The sequence below is a fragment of the Amblyomma americanum genome, chromosome 4, assembly GCF_052857255.1.
Source record: "Amblyomma americanum isolate KBUSLIRL-KWMA chromosome 4, ASM5285725v1, whole genome shotgun sequence".
NCBI lineage: Eukaryota > Metazoa > Arthropoda > Arachnida > Ixodida > Ixodidae > Amblyomma > Amblyomma americanum.
Window position 1 is genome coordinate 33,600,935 of NC_135500.1, and position 18,140 is coordinate 33,619,074.

The window sequence follows — 18,140 nt, forward strand, 5'->3', positions numbered from 1 at the left end:
AATTTTCTAGTTCGCTTTCTCCATTTCGTGTCAACATTCTTTATATACAGGTATCTGAAAACTTTCCTAGCCCACCGCTTTTCCTCCATCCTTCTCAATCGTTCCTCAAATGCTATCTTACTGCTAGCCTCTCTGCTCTCGAAAGACGCCCATCCCATATCACCCTGTACCCCCTGATTTGGTGTATTGCCATGTGCTCCCAAAGCTAGCCTCCCTACTCCCCGTTGCCTAATTTCCAGCCTTGCTTGAACATCTGGCCTCATACACAGGACCGCATTCCCGAAGGTCAGGCTAGGGACCATCACCCCTTTCCAGATCCCTCTTACCACCTCATACCTATTGTAATTCCACAGTGCCCTATTTTTCATGACAGCTGCATTCCTACTAGCTTTATTCATTACATATTTTTCATGCTCTGTCAGATACTCAACACTGTTATTTATCCACACCCCAAGATACTTGTACTCATTCACTACCTTTAGCACGAACTCCTGTATTCTATGCTCGCCGCCCTCTTCATTAAATGTCATGACTGCAGATTTTTCCTTACTATACTTGAAGCCTAATCTATCTCCCTCTGTACTGCATATGTCTAACAACTTCTGCAGGTCTTCCTTGTTGTCAGCCATTATCACTATATCGTCCGCATATATTAGTCCCGGTAATGTCTGTTTAATCAATTCCCCTTGCTTGAAAAAAGATAGGTTGAAACCTAGTCCGCTCCCCTCTAGCTTGGCCTCCAAACCTTGCAGGTACAACATGAACAACAAAGGGGACAGAGGACATCCTTGTCTAAGCCCCCGCTGTATCTCTACAGGCCCTGATACATTTTTTTCCCATTTTATGAGCACTCTGTTACCTCTATATATATCTTTTAAAAGATTAATTACTCCATTTTCCACATCCAATGTGCCCAATATGTCCCACAAATGCTCCTGAGTAACGTTGTCATAGGCTCCCCTAATATCCAGAAATGCTAGCAATAAGGGCCTATGTTCCTTTTCCGCAATTTCTATACACTGTGTCAATGAAAATAGATTGTCCTCCAACCTCCTTTGTTTCCGGAACCCATTCTGTAGTTCCCCTAGCACCCCCTCGTTCTCCACCCAAGCCTGCAGTCTATCCTTTATAATTTGCATCACCACCCTGTAAACCACAGACGTCACTTTTATGGGGCGATAGTTACTTACGTCTGCTTTGTCCCCCTTTCCCTTATATATCATGTTCATTCTACTTAATCGCCATTCATCGGGGACTTTCTCATCCACTATCATTTTGTTCACTACCTGTATTAATGTTTGCTTGGATTTTGGTCCTAACTTCTTTATCAACATAATCGGGATACCATCTGGTCCTGTTGATGTGCCACTAGGAACCTTCTTCTCTGCCCTTTCCCACTCTCCTTGCTCAAGTGAAGCTATTGCTGTAACCGGTCTATCCTCCTTCGATAAATTATGTACCACGTGCTTTGCTGAAAATTTTTCCGTCATCCTTGTTCCTATGTGTTTTATTGCTTCATCCCCTTCTAGTCGAATACCCTCATCTGTAGCAATAAACCTTTGTTCTAGCCTAGTTTTATTACTCATTGCATTTAGATGTTTCCAGAATTTTTGGGCTGCTTTTCTATCCTTTTTATTTACTTTTGACATCCATTGGGCACCCTTTCTTCTAATTTTCTCATTAATCAAATAGGATGCGTCCCTTCTACACTTTATGAAGGTATCCCATTTTCTGTCTACTTCGGGTTTTAGTTCCCCCCTCTTCTTGGAATATCTGTGTTCCCTGGATGCTTCCTTGCGCTTTTCTATTGCCCTCTTGACCTCCTCATCCCACCAACTCTTGGGTTTGCATCTTTTCCCTTTTAGCTTTACTCCCACCTTAGCTAGCTCTAGCTCCAGTAATCGAGTTAATTTGGTATAAGTCCATTCTGTTTCACTATCCTCAAAAATTACTTTCTCGATTTGTTTGGCTGCTACTTCCAATTGCTTTTCTGAGTAAAAATTTCCCCCTGATTGTTTATCTTGATTCAGTCCTACATTGCTTTTTCTTCTGAAGCTCAACTTGATACGCTTGTGGTCACTACCTAGACTTCTGGAACCATCTTCATCTATGCTCATTACCCCTAATCTGTTATACATCCTCTGTGACATTAGTGCATAATCTATCGTCGAGTGCAGACTCCCCGCCTCCCATGTTATGAGCCCTTCACACTTCTCGGTGCTGTTGCATACAACTAAATCATGCCTGTCACACATGTCCTGCAGCATGCTTCCTGTCCAATCCGTGTACCCATCCAGGTCTTCTATGTGTGCATTCATGTCGCCTAATATAATTATCTCGCCCTGTCCTCCTAGCTCATCAATGTCGCTTGCAATACATTCTAACATTTTCCTGTTTTCCTCTTTGGCATTAACCCCTGTCCAGAGGTATACAAAGCCAAGGAGTGTTTGCTTGCCTGCCACTGTTCCTTTTAGCCATAAATGTTCCCTGCATCCCAGTCTAACCCTTTGAAAATTCATACTTTTATGAATGAATGCCCCAATTCCACCTCCCTTTCTGCTGCCCTCTGTTCTATTGCAATATTCCCATGCGTAGTCTGGGTTACAGGGTGGTTGCTCCATGTCTCTAAGATGTGTTTCCGCTAAACCATATACCATTAATTCCTCCTGTCTTAACTGTTCTTCTATTTCCTCCCATTTCAGTCTATTCCTGCCACCTTGCATGTTAATGAAACCTATATCTGAATTAACTTGGCCCTGGCGCTTGCGTCTCTTTCTTCCCCTATGGTTCCATTGTCCGTTTGATCTTAATTCTTCCTTCTCTACACTGGTTCCTTCAGAGCTCTGGGTCCCCCCAAAAAAGCTGTTGCCTGGCGACCTATCCTACTACCCACCTTCTTGCCAGTGGCACCACCGTAGTGGATGCCATCCTGTGCAAAAGGGTGGGGCCTAACCTCGTACACTTCCCTGTTGACCTCCATCACCTCGTATCTTAGTCGTCGACTCAATAGCCTAATTACCCGATTAGTCTCCACGACCCTCCTTTCCGTTTCGCGAGCCTGCCTCTGGACCTCTGGGATTGTGCATATGGTCACATGCACACTCTCAGAGGCCTCTCTAAGCCTACGCATCCCCACCTCCAACTGCGTCTCAAGATTCTGGCTCCTCCCCTGCAGTACATCATTGAGACCAGCATGGATGACCACAAGGTGTTCGCCATCCATGCTACCCACCACCACCTCCCGGGCTCTGGCCATTGCATCCACCATGCACTTTCCCGACTGAGCCTCCACCTGCACCCGCCTGTCTGCCTTCACTGCCGTCAGAACGCCTCCCTCAACCCTTGCTACATTCGAGTCCCCGACCACCAGAACTCTCCTGTGCCCCAAACGTTCGCTTCCTAATTCCATCTGTTGGCCTCCGGATCGCTCTAGCTCACTCTCCTGCCGCTGTACGCTATTGTCGCGAGTTTCCATGCCCGCTTTAACCTTTTTCATTTCGTTCGCATTTTTCTCACTCAATGCTCGCTGCACTACAGCACTGTACGATCGACGAGCCTCGTCCTCCACCTGACACTTCTCCGAACTGGGGTGCCCAGCCGGCCGCGACCTGAGCGCTTCAACCTGTTTTTCTAGCTGGGTCCGCTTTTCCCGCTCTTCTTTAATCTCGCCCACCATTCGCTTCAACAGGGCGGCATTATTCTCCTCCTTTTTAATCAAATCGGCGACCTTAGCTTCCAGCTTAATCCGATCCTCTCGTTCGACCTGCCGGTCCGCATTAAGTGCATTGAACCCAGCTTCCCATTCCCCTTTTAACGCATGAACGGCGTCCCCAAACCGCTTGCACATCTTACACACGAAGCTAGCCTCACCCGCCTCGGCTAAGCTCCCGAACCCTGTCTCATCTAAGTAACACCAACGGTCGCACTCCTGGCACTGTACTAACTCCCCGTCCTTGTCCTCCTTAACTTTCCTAGCTTGCCGACCCATCGTCCGGCCGACTACGCCTTGTGAAAGCCCGCCAAAATTCCTATGCGTAAAAACCCGCCAAGAATATTACACAAAACTTCGGCACTACGCAACGTAAAAGCCCGCCAAAATTCCTAGAGAAGAAACCTTCGGCACTAGTCAACGTAAGAGCCCGCTAAAACTCCTGCACAAAACTTCGGCACTACGCAACGCAAAAGCCCGCCAAAATTCCTACAGAAGAAACCTTCGGCACTAGTCAACGTAAGAGCCCGCTAAAAATCCTGCACAAAAACCTTCGGCACTGCGCAACGTAAAAGCCCGCCAAAATTCCTACACAAAAAACCTTCGGCACTACACAACGTAAAAGCCCACCAAAATTCCTACACAAAAACCTTCGGCACTACGCAACGTAAACGCCCGCCAAAAATCCTACACCAAAAACTTTCAGCAATACGCAAGGTAAAAGCCTTCCAAAATTTCTACGCAAAAACCTTCGGCACACACACTTCCGCTAGCCTTTCTACCCTTAACTCGGTTTAAAACTACTGCCCGAAAGCATGTACAAGCGCAAAACCAAAAGGCACTTAGCTTCAGACGTAGTCGCTGGAGCTCCGAAAAAAAAAAGCGTCCGCCTCCGACGGTGTCACGAGCGGGAACGCGAGCGGGAAAAGCGAGCGCCGCCAGCCGTGCAAACAGGGAAGCTCCGCTGGCACTTTCGGTTGGAAAGGGGTTCTCGAGCAGGCGTGTGCAAAGGTAGATTTCAGCTGTTCACGTGCGCTTGTTTTCTTGTTTTAGCGTTGTTTCTTCGCCGGAAGCGTGCGTTTGCTAACGAAAGACGATGATGGAGGAGGAGAACACCCCATTTCCGTTTTTAGAAACGGGGTGGGGCGAAGAGTTTTCGAGTTGTTGCCTGAAAAACGACCATGTGTGGCTGAACCTGCAGTCTACTACCTCACCGGAACGCCGAATGACCAAATGAAAGTGTGCATGAATGTGCGCCTATGTGCGGGCGAGTGTAACAGCATAATGAAATGCACTTTCCTAATGCCCATTTATGTTCGCGCTTCCTCGATAGGGCAAGAGTTTCTGCTAACTTCATGCAGCACCTTTTGCCGCAGGCCACACTTAACTGATCAGTAAACGACCCGTTGCACCATCTCAACCACGGCTCGTGCTGATACGATAGAGCATTGCTTTGCGTTCTAACAGGCCGCTGGAGCGTTGGAATGCGCGGATATAGGCGAGGTTGCGCTCTGACGCGTGCTTCGCTGTTGAGATAGCACAGCTTGACATTGTAGCATTTATGAATGTTCATACTAGTACAAATAATTTGGCTGTCACCGAATACGCACGTGCGTCGATGGCAAAACTCTTCTAGAACGACCGAGCTGTGCGCACTTGGGAGCAAGCGCGAAATGTAGCAGGAACAGTCGTTTCGAAACGTGCTCGATGCGCGAATTGCTGGCTCCATTAACGGCTTCGTCTTTTGCGCGTTGTATCTCGTAGCGGCTTTTATTACGTCCAAGTATCGCTGTTGCAAAACGCGTGGTCAGTTTAGTTAGAAACGCGTTGAAGTTACATGACAGATACGTGGCAGTTACAGCTCACATCTGTCGCCGCACTACAGCGCTGGAATGCACGGCCAGCTCATGTTTTCCAACCAAAACCAAATCGCCTACAGAGGGCGCTAGCTGCGCTTTCACCGCGCATGCGCAGAAACTTTTCCGCAAATGGTCAATTGTACTCATGCAGTCAACCTTCGGTAGCACTGCAGTAGAGGCTAGGCAGGAAATAGAAGGGAATGGGCCTTTGTTCTTGTGCGCCGGAAGTAGTGAGCTACCTCACGCTAAACTTTCTAAAACTTTTCTACTGAACAACACCGTCGCGCTAACTTCCTTCCCTTCCCCCTCCCCCGCGCGCACTCCTAGCCAGTACAAGGAACAACCCACTCCCCACTGCTCTGTGACGAAGGACGGTATCCCTCCTTTTTCTGCCTACACTCTGCTGCAGGCAGTGGGCGGCCATCCGGAGTTTTCATTCGCTCGAAGAATGTGAGTGTGTCCTTTGGGTTCGAGACATTTACCAGTCTTCGTTATCACTTCCTGTTCTTGCCACGAAAGGGGAGATGGGTTAGTCGGTACCGAAATAGATTAAGGTGAATCCAACCTTTTTCTGAAAACGCGAGACTGCTGTCTGAAAACGAGTACTTTTGGTCGGAAGACATCCTTTTGCAGAAGCTGACTTATATAATATTCCAAGTTGTTGCAGAAAGAAACGCACAATCTCAGTGCACATACGCTTTTGTGGCGCGCAGGCGGCAAAAAATCAGCCACAGTTTTGCTAGCTAGCGCCAAAAGTATAACTGGACAACAGCTGAACAAGAGCTCACTTCAGGTCATTTTTGTTTGCAAAAAAATGTTCCATGGTCATACACTGACTCTAACTAAATGGTAGCACCACTGCATGCACGAAAGCAACGGGGTGAGTGAAGACGCCTTGCTTATCATTTTACAAGCGTCAAATATACTGTGGAACGGTTTCTTATGTCTTGTAGATTTCAGCTGCAAAATCGGGCCCCTTTGAATCAACGCCGAAAGAACGCTGTAATTTAAAAAAAATCTAGGTCATTTACGGAAGTGGGAGCTGCGCTCTATACTTCCACTGCATGTGAGATATGTGTACTGAACACCAAATGTAGGAGCCTTCAAGTTTGGTCTAGCTGATGGGGCATGCATGTTCTTCAATCAGTGCCATGAACGATTATGCAATGATTTTGTATCCAGAGTTTGTGTTGTTCATGCTTTTACTTATTTCTTGGCCTGTCCAGCATGCTCGCTTGGAAAACACCGCACATACGCCTTCGCGCTTCAGACCAAATTGTCGCAGATTAAATTTTGATCTCATGATTACAATTTATGCATTAATTGTGTGTACTGCCCCTCATGTTTCAAGGATTTCTTTTTGTCACACAGGTTCGCTTAGAGAATGGATGCCATCATGACGTTGACAGAAGACTGCTGAGTTATGCTGCCATTTTAAATTCCATAAGAAATAAACCCTGTCGTGCATACTGGAGTACAATCACTGGAGTCCGAAACTGCACTCTGAAGTGCAGCACGGCACGCCACAATCTTATCGCACTAACACGAACATAACCAGGAATGTGGGAGAGAAAAACATCTGTGAACATGATGGCAGTGAGGTGCTTATCATGCCTTTTCAGCAAGCAGCTTTGTTCTGTAGGTGTATTGTAATGCTGCGTTTGGTTTTGATGTGTGTAATACATTAAAGTAGATGCACCATTACTGACACCTACAAAGTGAAGTGGTTTGCTTTACAGGCCCAGAAACGATCTTACTTACTTTAATAACAATGGATGCCTAGTATCAAAGCGAAAGTGCCTGTGCCCTACATTCGAGAAGTTGTAACAATACACTGTAATATGGGATACATCCCTCTGGACGGTAACGTTACCCGTCCAAAAGAGACGTAAGGATGCACCTAAAAGAGCAAAACACACTTTCAGAGCAATGTTATGCTCACTGACGTGATGCAAAGTTGCACCATAGAAGCATTGTAAAAAACTCATTATGTAACAATAGCCCCCGCGAAGGTAAGCTTACGCTTACGTTACCCTTCCTAACATGGCATAAAGGTGCACCTGAAAGAGGAACCCATATGCTCTTGCAGAGCAATGTTACGCTCATTGATAAGGTGCGAAGTTGCTCTGTAGGAGGGTTGTAATAAGCTCATTAGACAGGATTAACTGTAGCCCTTGCGAGTATAAGTTTGCGCCCTGGGATTGAGCATAAGCTTGGTCTGAGTGGGCGCAAACATGCATCAGAAAGTGAAGCATATGTTTACACTTTCATGGCCTAAGCGTTGGTCTTTCTGAGGAGGGGTAACGTTAGTCATCAAAGGGTTATACTTACACTTGGGCAGACGGAATAACATTACCCCGATAACAGCCTAAACATTACACTGTGCGCACTTAGGCCCCCGACGAAGGTGTAACGTTACACCAAAAGGGGGTCGCCACAGCGTCAGTGGCTTTACCCCCTCAAAGGACTAAGACCACTCCTTTTTTTCTTAGAGTGTGGGCTCATGCTTGTTAAACTACACGCGATCAGGATGCGGCGAGTGCTAGCCGCTGTTGCATATTAGCTTAAGTGAGACGAAAGTATCGACGTAGTTTCGTAACGCCGTTGATATCAAAGCAATCCGCTTGTACTGGTCACCGATTAAGCTGTTAAGTTTCATGATCTCCGGTGAGCGTGCCAGTGTCACGCAAATTAATGCATCGCAGCTACTCTCCATCGTGCCAATTGCGTTCAACTTATCCACGATATTCGCCAGCTTGAGATACGGCGCTTTTCTTCGCTGTTTTGGTCGCAACTTAGTGATTTTATCTGGCATCAAACGAAATTGCATTCTGTCAACACCGTCGTCTGCTCCGTCGTCTGCTCCGTCGTCTGCTAGGGCATCCGGGTCTCTTCAGGGGATCACAGGATCGCAGCTTCTACAAACGACATGCCAGAAAAAGTAACTGAAAGCGCTTTAGTATTCTTAAATAATCTAAAAATAATTTAAAATAAATGCATTGTATTTGTTGTGAAGGTAATATAAATATTCATGGTTTAAAAAACAAATTTTTTTGTCGGTTTCAATTTTTCACCGACACGAAAGCGCAGCCGTCGGCGCCATTGCAGCGCAACCGGCGCGTCGTGTTTGTGTTATTTGCCTCTTTGAGGCATTGCTTGTGTACTTGTACGGCGGACACGTGTGAAGAACTCATTCAATAGGAAGGTGAGCAGGAGTGTGTTTTGGAAGCCAACGACCACGATTTCGGCCTGTCAACATTGGCGAGTTTCTACGGGTAAGCCATGAAGAAAGACACTGCTGGGACATATTGTCATCTGTAAAGGGAACGAAGACTCCTGCGCCGTTTTACTAAGCCTGGATGAATCGCATGGCCGGTGAGTCCCGCTCTGCGTTTCTTTGCTAATGATCTGTATTCACACGCGCTATTTGTATGCGGCTATATAGGGATGTGAGTGGAGGCAATCCGCCTGCGGTTGCCACAGCTATAATGCGGCGCCAGAAAAGCAGGGCCTATATCCCGCATGACAAGTGTTGTTCTCATTGTCTTTATGTGCATTTAGTACTCGCGTGCCGTGGTAAATAAAAATGGCACCAGATATCACAACAGAGTTACGCTTTCGCTTGCTAGCGCTTCGACACTCGGTGAAAAAGCATGGATTTGCACTGCTTAGAAGACGGTGAGCGAGAAGTGCCGCGCGGCAGAGCGTTTGCGCTAGGCCAACTGCGATCAGACACCGCACTATTTTGCTCAGGGTTAGTACTCATCGGATTAGTGCTTGTGCCTTAATATGCGCCATACTAAATTCTGAGACAGTGATCGCATGCGAAAGGCTAGTTCAAATTCATCGCCTTGTCATTTGTAAACTTGTCTGTGCTTCCCCAGTGGAACAGGATTTGAGGCAGTGTTATGTCAAAGTTAGATCAATCTTGCGTCTCCTGAGCTGTAAACGTTGATGCTTCCTCTCCTTCTGAGCACTGCGAGCTGTCGGAGATGCAACTGCACAATTATTTAGGATTTCTACCTTTTTGCTATATCCCTCGCTTTTGCGGCCCGCATTCAAGTCGTTCGCCATTGTCGATATTTTTTTTTGTTACATATTTTCGCTTTGTTATTTATTCTTGGTTGCGTGCCATCAGCGGTGGTGCCGGCGATTCTCCGAGCTCGGAACTCTTCCCAGGCACGGGATCCTATCCACAGACCTCCCTTCGCCGCACTCACGAGTGTTCTTTGGTATTTTTTTGTTTCTCTTTCCCTTACTTGCATTGCCGGTCGACAAATTTGTGCAGCTTTTAATTGTATGCAGATTTGTTAAATGCGCTAGCAATTTTTCTATGATGCTAAGCTGTGCTGTGAGATATCAAGCTTCTTGCTAGTGAAGGCATGCTTTTTTCCATTCTCTCTTCTCATTTAACCAAGGCAGACTGGTTGCAACTTTCAATTTAATACCTAGACATTGGTGCAAGGCAGCATGATAGGAATTCATGAAAACTTGCACATCCTATATTCAAATTGGTGTGCGGTATTTCAGCCAGCTCATCTTTCAGTGTGGTTGTAACAGTTATTGCGACTCTTCTCAAAGAATGTATATGGGTGCATTACATAAAATCTGTTCATTTCTTTTGTCATGGGCTAGCTCATTGGTTTTTTATTTACTTATATTACATCTAAGTTTAGTTTTTAAAGCAGTAGACGATTTCCTCTCTTGTCATTCATGACATGGCTACAGCCACTGACAGCTGTTGCTCTGGATGTATTTATTTGCAGTTGCCAGCGGCTAGCATCTATTGGGCCATGCGTGCTTCCTGCCTTCGGCTGTGTCATTCCTCCTGATCCGTTCATGGTAGTTATTCTTTTTCAGTGATGCATATCTTAGCTGCCTATTTAGAAAAATATTTTCCATATAGGCTTGCAGCTAGGCTTAGAAATGCATGAAACTCTACATGCACGTCACAGCAGTACCTCAGCTTATAATTACCGGAACTGTAGACTTGTACAAAATATAGTCGCTGATGTAGCTCTTGACGCAGCTGCTGTTAACATAAACGTGCTTTGACATTGCACACCTGTTGCCTGGTATGCATATGTGTCCTTGAAAAGGACCTATATGTTCACTTATTCCTTTAAAAACATTGTGCTCTACAATGATGGTTTACCAGTATTTCTGATACAGAGACCAAATTGTCAGTCAGTAATGTAACATTGCACGATGACACCAATCCTAGTATGGCATAGCATCCTTGCAATGCACTGGGCAAGCTGCTGTCAGCACAGATTTATTGCTGGTTTATTGCCATAGCATATGGTTATACTGCACAGTTTGTACCTCTACCTTCTTAAAGCTGTATACTTTAAAAATTTAAAATTAGTTGAAGGAAAATTCAAGGAAATGTAACAGTAATTGTCTCACATTTTGGTGGACACTTGAACCGTGATATAAGGGAGGGATATAGAAGGGAAGTAATGAAGAGCTGATGCCCATGTTAGATGCCCCTCTTTAGTTAAACATACCTCGCAATTAACACATTTGGTGCAAAACAAACATGAGACTTACACGCTCACAAGCACCCTCATGTCAGTAAAACAAAGTGCCAATGTTGCCGTAATTTAGAGTTTTGCTCTGAAAAGCGCAGCTGACTGCTGCTCAAAGTTGAGAGCAAAAATATGTCTACTTTTCCTCATGTGCAGTCTGCGGTGCTGGTGCCATTTCCAATGGTGATTGACATTGAGTTGCATGATGCGCAGTCCGTTCCTGGAGTTAGTGATTTTGTCTGTCGTGTGAATGTGCTGATAAAATTAGTGCAGAACAATGGTTCTCTAGTTCATTTTAGGTAACTGTGTCCTGTGCCACATGCTACCACCCTTTTTCCTCAAATTTCCTAATCTCATTTAGCCATCTGATTGCCACCCATTCATGCATTCACCTACTCTTGGAATCCTCCCAGTGTTTTAGTGTGGTATTGCTTATATCTTCTCTGCATTACACATGCATTGCACTTCCTCTTTTTTTGATTTAGTCAATATATCTCTGTTCCTGTTTCTTGCATAAGCATAAGAGGCGACTCAAGTGCACCATCTGGGCTTGTGATGCAATGTGTAGGGCCCTTCGTTTTGAGTAAAACCTGGTTTCTCCCTACTGTTGCACCAATAAAGATTCTTAAAGATTAGGTTCAATGCAATTTCTGTGCAAATGTGCCTGTAAGAAAGTGTGGTTTGAAGGTGCACCATGCCGAAGAACTGCTGGAGTGTAGTGGATGTCACATAATTCTTCTGACAAATGTTTTAAACAATTCTGGTTATTTTATTTCCCTTTTAATGTTTGTTGTTTGTCGGTTGCTAATAATTTTTGGATAAACTGAAAACTACATGTAGTGACTGGTATTTCATTCCAATTATTATACCCATTATTATGAAGCTGTGTTGGAAGGTAGGTGTGCATTTAGTATGCGTGCTTTGAATTTCAGTGATTGTTTCTGCAATGCAAAATGGAGGACAGGTCTCTGCTGTGCGAGTTTTTTGCTTTGGAGTGAAAGTAGCTGGAGCAGCATTTGCTACTGTGTCACCCAGCCAAAAGTTCTCCCACAGACCACTGAGCTTCTGAATACCTATGGCTTAAAGCTGGAAGCTCTGGTTGCCCTTTCCGAGGTTTTCTGCATTAACGAGTGCAAGCCCAAAGGCTCAGAGCTAACAAGCATTTGAAACCATAGAGTAGTAGTGCTGGGGCCGTGCAGCAAGTCAGTGTGAAATAGGTCGGGATAAACGTGGTTTACTGTAGAAAGCTAGTGTGGAAAAATAGTTGCGCTCACAGAAACCGCTGTTTTTTCTTAGTCTGTCATTGAAACAAAGCAATGCATGTAAAATTTGATATCTCACTGATCCCTCAATTTTTTTCCAGCTAAAGACCAAGAGTTGCATGGAAGTTGTGCAAGCCACCAAGTTGAGTGTGATTTTTGCCAGGGACCTGGAGCAGGCTGGGAAATTAGTGGATGGCCAGTGGTATTCACTCAGTAAGGCAAGCTTTTTCTGCAAGTACAGTTTTTGGCATGGCATTGCTTAGGAATGCATGCACTAATCTGACTACTCTATGCCCGCCCATGCTTCAAGAATAATGAAGTACATGAAAAAAATTGATTGCCGAAAAAAAATGGCCGCTTCTGTTATGTTGTTTCAGGAAAGTATTTGCCATTTAAAGGGCTGTGAAAACCATAAAAATTATGTGCTTGTTGTGGCTTTTTTTTCAAATTTCTTCCATGTCTATGTTGGCCTGACATTGTAGCTTGTGTGCATGAGATTGGCTGCTACCTACAGTTCGCTTTTTTGTTGCTCCTTTATTGCCTGTCACAATCTTTACTTTGCGTGGCAGTGTCATGCAGTTTGGGAAGTAATCTGATCTTATTTCTGCATTGGCCTGAAGTGCAAGCTTTTGCATGTGGGGCAGGTTTATGGTGTCCTTTTGTTTGCTGTAACTGCAGTTTCGCCATGAGGGTTAGAGGTTTAGTCCTTTTTTTATTTTGATGCAGTGTCATATACTTCATGCATAAATGAATGAAGTAAGCACTATTTTCTTATTAAATGAACATTCATTATAGCTGTGGCCATTATAAGTGCACTTGACTCTAAAATGGCTGTCTTCCGGCATTCAGTATTACATCTCAAAACTAGCCGGAAGACACAAAACAGGAGAAGAGATGAGCACAAGATGAGGCTGAACAACTGAAATTTCATTGAAGGAAAGTGGCAAAAGAAGACCTGCAAAGAGATTCAAGCACGCAAAACCCCAAAGCAGTGAGAGGGCAAAAAACAATCGAAAGGCACTGACGTACTAGTAAACCATCTAAAAAACTAATTCCTTACAGTGAAGGTTCACCGACGGTTTAGCCAGGCACTTGTTTTTACCCTTACTGATGTAGTAAGCCTCGACTATATCAGGAAGGACAGATTTATCACTTCCCTAAACCACTGATGTGCCGCAGAAATCAGGCGTGCAAAGAGAAAGGTCGTCCTCCGATTGCATTCACGAGATTGAACGTGCAGTGTCAGGTGAAAATTCGCCTTCCTCTCTATACAGTGAAAGTGCTCTCAGCCAGGCGAACATTCAGATATCTGCTTGTCTGCCCATAGTAGTTTCATCTACGAGGCAGTGGAATGCAAAAAACCCGTTTACGTTTGCAAGTGAACATTTTTTATCTGCCACTGTGCATAGCGGATGATTACCCGTAGTTGTATCAAGCCTAGTTTCAACGAAGAAGCAAAGGGCTCCTACCTTACTTTTAGCGGTCAAGACAACAGCAACATCATACTTTGGTGCAACTTTCTTGGGACGGTGAGAAATGGCGTGGAGGTAAGGTTTAGAGCCCGTCTTTTTGTGCTGCTAAACTACGTCAGCATCATGTTAATGGTGTTCCGTTCCCTCGAGAGTGTAAAAACACACTCTGACAGGTGCGCGAGATGGGCAAGTGGGAAACCAGGTGCCATTGGCTTGGAAACCTGCTCCGAGAATGCATTCTAAACACTGTGATGGCATGACTTCCATAAAGCGGTCGTGATGCATGCGATTGCCAACCTGTCCTTCACCAGCCTCGAGTGGTTAAACTCGTAGCTAAGAGGCTTCCTGATCTTGGGCTGTGGCGCCAACATATGTGGTCGTCCGCAAAGCGCAGGTCTAAGTCAAGAAGCTACAAACGATTATGCTTAGTGAAATTCAGATATAAAAGATAGGCTTTGACCACATGCCTAAAGGTTTCTAAAACGTCTTGTGCCAACTTATCTGAGCCCTCCTTGTGCAAAAAAATTGGGTAGCTATCAACATAACGAAATGCTACTATGCCGAGGTCTTCCAAACAGGGCTTTGATGCGGTATCGACTCTGGACAGAAGAATGTCGCGGAGGAACAGTGCAACCTGGGACCCTCTGCATATGCCTGATTTCTGATGTAAATACCGCCTTGCCAACTCACAAAAGTGGAGTTCTAGTTTCTTGTGGACAGCAACCTGGGCAGGTGCTCTGCAGTGAGCATCGACATGGAGGGCCTGCACTATTCATTGTCACAAGATAGACCTCTGAGGCATGTGCAAACTGCATCAGGGTAAACAATGAACATGCTTTTACAGATGATTGCGTGATTTCGGTTGCTGGCTTCATGGGGCTGCTGCCCTTTTACTGCAAATCTGCATTTGTCAGTTGGCAGGGCGGTATTTACACGCAGGTCGTACCTTTGCTCAGCAACATTTTTTTGTCTAAAGTCGATAAGGCATTAGAGCCCTGTTTGGAAGACCTTGGAATAGTAGCATTTCGTTATGTTCATGACTATCTAATTTTTCTGGACATAGAAGGGTCAGATAAGTTGGCACAAGATGTTTTAGGAATCTTTAAGGCATGCGGTCAAGGCCTGTCTTTTACATCAGAATTGTCTAAGCAGAACCGTTAGCAGTTTCTTGATGCAGACCTGCGCTTTGTGGACGAATATGTTTGTCGGGGCTACAGCTAAAGATCGGGGAAGGCTCTTTTTAGCTACGAGTCGGACCACTCGTTGCTGGGGAAGGATGGTGAAGAGGTGTATTTGTCGCTGGTTAAGGTCAGTAAAGATGGAAACACTTGATGGGTGTGCAATCTATGCATGACATCAGTTTTACATGAGTCATGCCATCACTGCTGAGGACGCATTCTTGTAGCAGATTTCCAAGCAGTTGGGTTCCCACTTGCTCATCTCAACAACCTGTCATAGTATGTTTTCACTCGCTCGAGGGTAAGGAGCACATACTCTGATGATGCTGATACACCTTACCTCCACAGTATTTCAGTCTCAAGAAAGTCGCGGGAAAGCGTAATGCTGCGGTTGTCTTAACAGCGAAGTGCAAGACAGGAGGCCTTTGCGCCGCCATTAAAAAGGCTTTATAAAACTGGGTACTTGTCCACAATGGACAGTGTCACAAAAAAAGGTTCACCACTTGCAAAAGTAATGGAGCTTATTGCGTTCCACTGCCTTATGGCTGCAACTAATATGGGCAGACAGGCAGATATCCGAATTCGCACCTGACTGAGCACTTTCACTCTATAGGGGGAAGACAAATTCTAATCTGGCACTGCATGCTCAATCTTGTGAATGCAAATCTGAGGATGACCTTTCTCTTTGCTCGCCTAATTTCCACGACACATCAGTGGTTTATGGAAGGGATAAATCTGTCGGTAGATAGTTGAGGCTAAATACATCGGTAAGGCTAAGGACACATGTGGCTAAGCCATCGGAAAACCTTCACCGTAAGGAATTTGCTTTTTTAGATGATTCATTAGTATGCCAGCGACCTTTGATTGCACTTCGCCCTTTCACTGCTTTGGGTCATTGTGCGCTTGTATCTCTTCGCGAGTCTTCTTTTGCGGCTTTCCTTCAATGATGCCGCCGCGGTGGCTCAGTGGTTATAGCGCTCGGCTGCTGTCCCAAAAGACGCAGGTGCGATCCTGGCCGCACCAGTCAAATTTCAATGAAGGCGAAATTTAGAGGCCCATGTACTATGTGTTGTCAGTGCACGCTAAAGAACCCCAGGTGGTCGAAATTTCTGGAGCCCTCCACTACGGCGTTCCTCATAGCCTGAGTCTCTTTGGGACATTAAACCCTCACAAATCAAATAATCAAAATCTTCAATTAAAGTTTTGTTAGTCCCGCCTCTTGAGCTCATGTCTTCTTGTGTGTTCTGGCTGGTTTTAAGGTGAGTCAGTACCAACTCGGCCAGTCATAAGCCTTGTTCAGTATTACAACATTTTGAATAAAGTGAAGTTTACTAGGCTATGTTGCCGGGGATCGTGTCCGCAGCAGTTGTGGGCAACTCAGAAGAGATAGCATCATACGATTGGTTGTGTAATTGGCAGAGGATGATGTGAGGATGCTGCTCGAAAAGAAAATTTCATAATCTGATAATTATCTACAGCCAAAAATGTCCAAAAAGTGGCTGGGCCAGAGAAAAAGTGCCGCGAAATTTGAAAACGCTGGAAGTAGGTGGAGCCACAGCGTAGTGCCGTTTGAAAAACTGGAAGTATGGACAAAGCCAAAGCTTGGCGCCAAGTTTGAAAACTCGAAATGAGCAATCACGTGACCAGTGATAAGTGTCCTATACTTAACCAGGGGATATAAAACAGAATGATAAATTAGAGGCAATTAGGTAATTATTGAGAAGCGAAAGGCAATGAACGGGTGATTAGACTGGGCGGGTATTCAGTGAGTGGGCAGGAACGATCCATGGAGGAAAAACTGAAAACTCGAAATCGTTGCTGGGATGAAATGAGGGTAAAATAAGAGTTAATTGATAACCAATCAAGTCAACGAGAAAACAACCATGGCGCCAAATTTGAAAGGCGACCAGTGTCGAGGAGGCGTCAACGCTTTCGCATTCTTTTTGCGCAGGTAGCAGCGGTGATCTCTATTTTTTCTTTTTTTCAGCCAAGACAAAAACCACTTTTCTTGGCTCATGGGCGATGTATCTAGGAACCTGCGGCCAGGACAACGCTGGACAGCATGCATCAGCAAGCTCGAAAAAGAGCACGAAACAGTAAATAAATATTGATCATTTTCATTTCAATTCTAGTGGTTTTGTGCACGAATTACTCTGGAATGCACAAAGCTTGTGTTAATTGACAGGCGACCATTAAGCTGTGCATTCTTGTGCATTGCCTACTCCAGAACACAAATTCTGTGTTAATTGACAGGTGACACATCTGTTACACAGTGTACGAGCACTACACAAGACACACTACAGAAGACAAGGCAGACTACAGAAGTCAAGACAGACTACAAAAGAGAGGACAAACTACAGAAGACAGACTATAAAAGACAAGACAGACTACAGAAGACAGGACTACAAAAGACAATACAGAATACAGAAGACAAGACAGACTACACAAGACGTGCCCAAAATACGACAAGACTACAGACTACAGAAATTTTCTGTCTTAGAATCCTGTAGTGCGTTTTGACTGGGGCTGGTATTTATTGACATTGGCGCTTGCAATGCATCTGATGATAAAGCTGACGGCTATCAGGAAACGGCGCAGAAAATGTTCCAGGTACCCGCTCCAGCCTTTTGTTCGGGCTGTTTCCACATGCGCAACGCACTTTTGAAAAGCGCTCGCAACGAGTGCAAGAGCTTAGCTGAAGAAGTAGTCTGTCCTATTCGCAATAACTTGGTTCACTCTCAGTGCCAAGCCTCGTGGTGCTCATCCTTGTGCTTTGCATTTTTTACGAGCATTCAAAAATCGTGATGGACTGTCAAAAATTCGACGGAGGTACAGAAAACCAGAAAAAAACACCCTGCGGTGGAAGCGGAGCCCCCGGGACACATTGCAGCCCAAATACGTTGCCATCCACTTCGTACGGCACAACTTCTGCTCCATCGAACGTTGAGTGTTCAAGCAGCGACGACGACAGCCTCGAAAAGGTATTGTAAGGTTCTTCTGAACTGTGGGATGGTGATTCAAGCGTTTGCGGTGAAGCTGTATCTGAGGATTCGGAAAATGGTGATGATTTGGCTGCATTACTTGCCGCAAGCTGGAATGCGATAACGACTTGAGTTAGAACGATGTAGT

At 45.2% G+C, this 18,140-nt stretch overlaps 1 protein-coding gene across 1 annotated transcript; it reads left to right on the forward strand.

Moving 5' to 3' along the window:
- The first annotated feature begins 8,689 nt into the window (after positions 1–8,689).
- Positions 8,690–17,137, forward strand: LOC144130063 (uncharacterized). Its single transcript, XM_077664087.1, has 5 exons — positions 8,690–8,943; positions 9,707–9,800; positions 10,335–10,410; positions 12,463–12,574; positions 16,999–17,137. Exons 1-5 carry the CDS (start codon positions 8,928–8,930, stop codon positions 17,109–17,111), a joined length of 411 nt encoding a protein of 136 aa, XP_077520213.1. The 5' UTR covers positions 8,690–8,927; the 3' UTR covers positions 17,112–17,137.
- Positions 17,138–18,140: the final 1,003 nt, after the last annotated feature.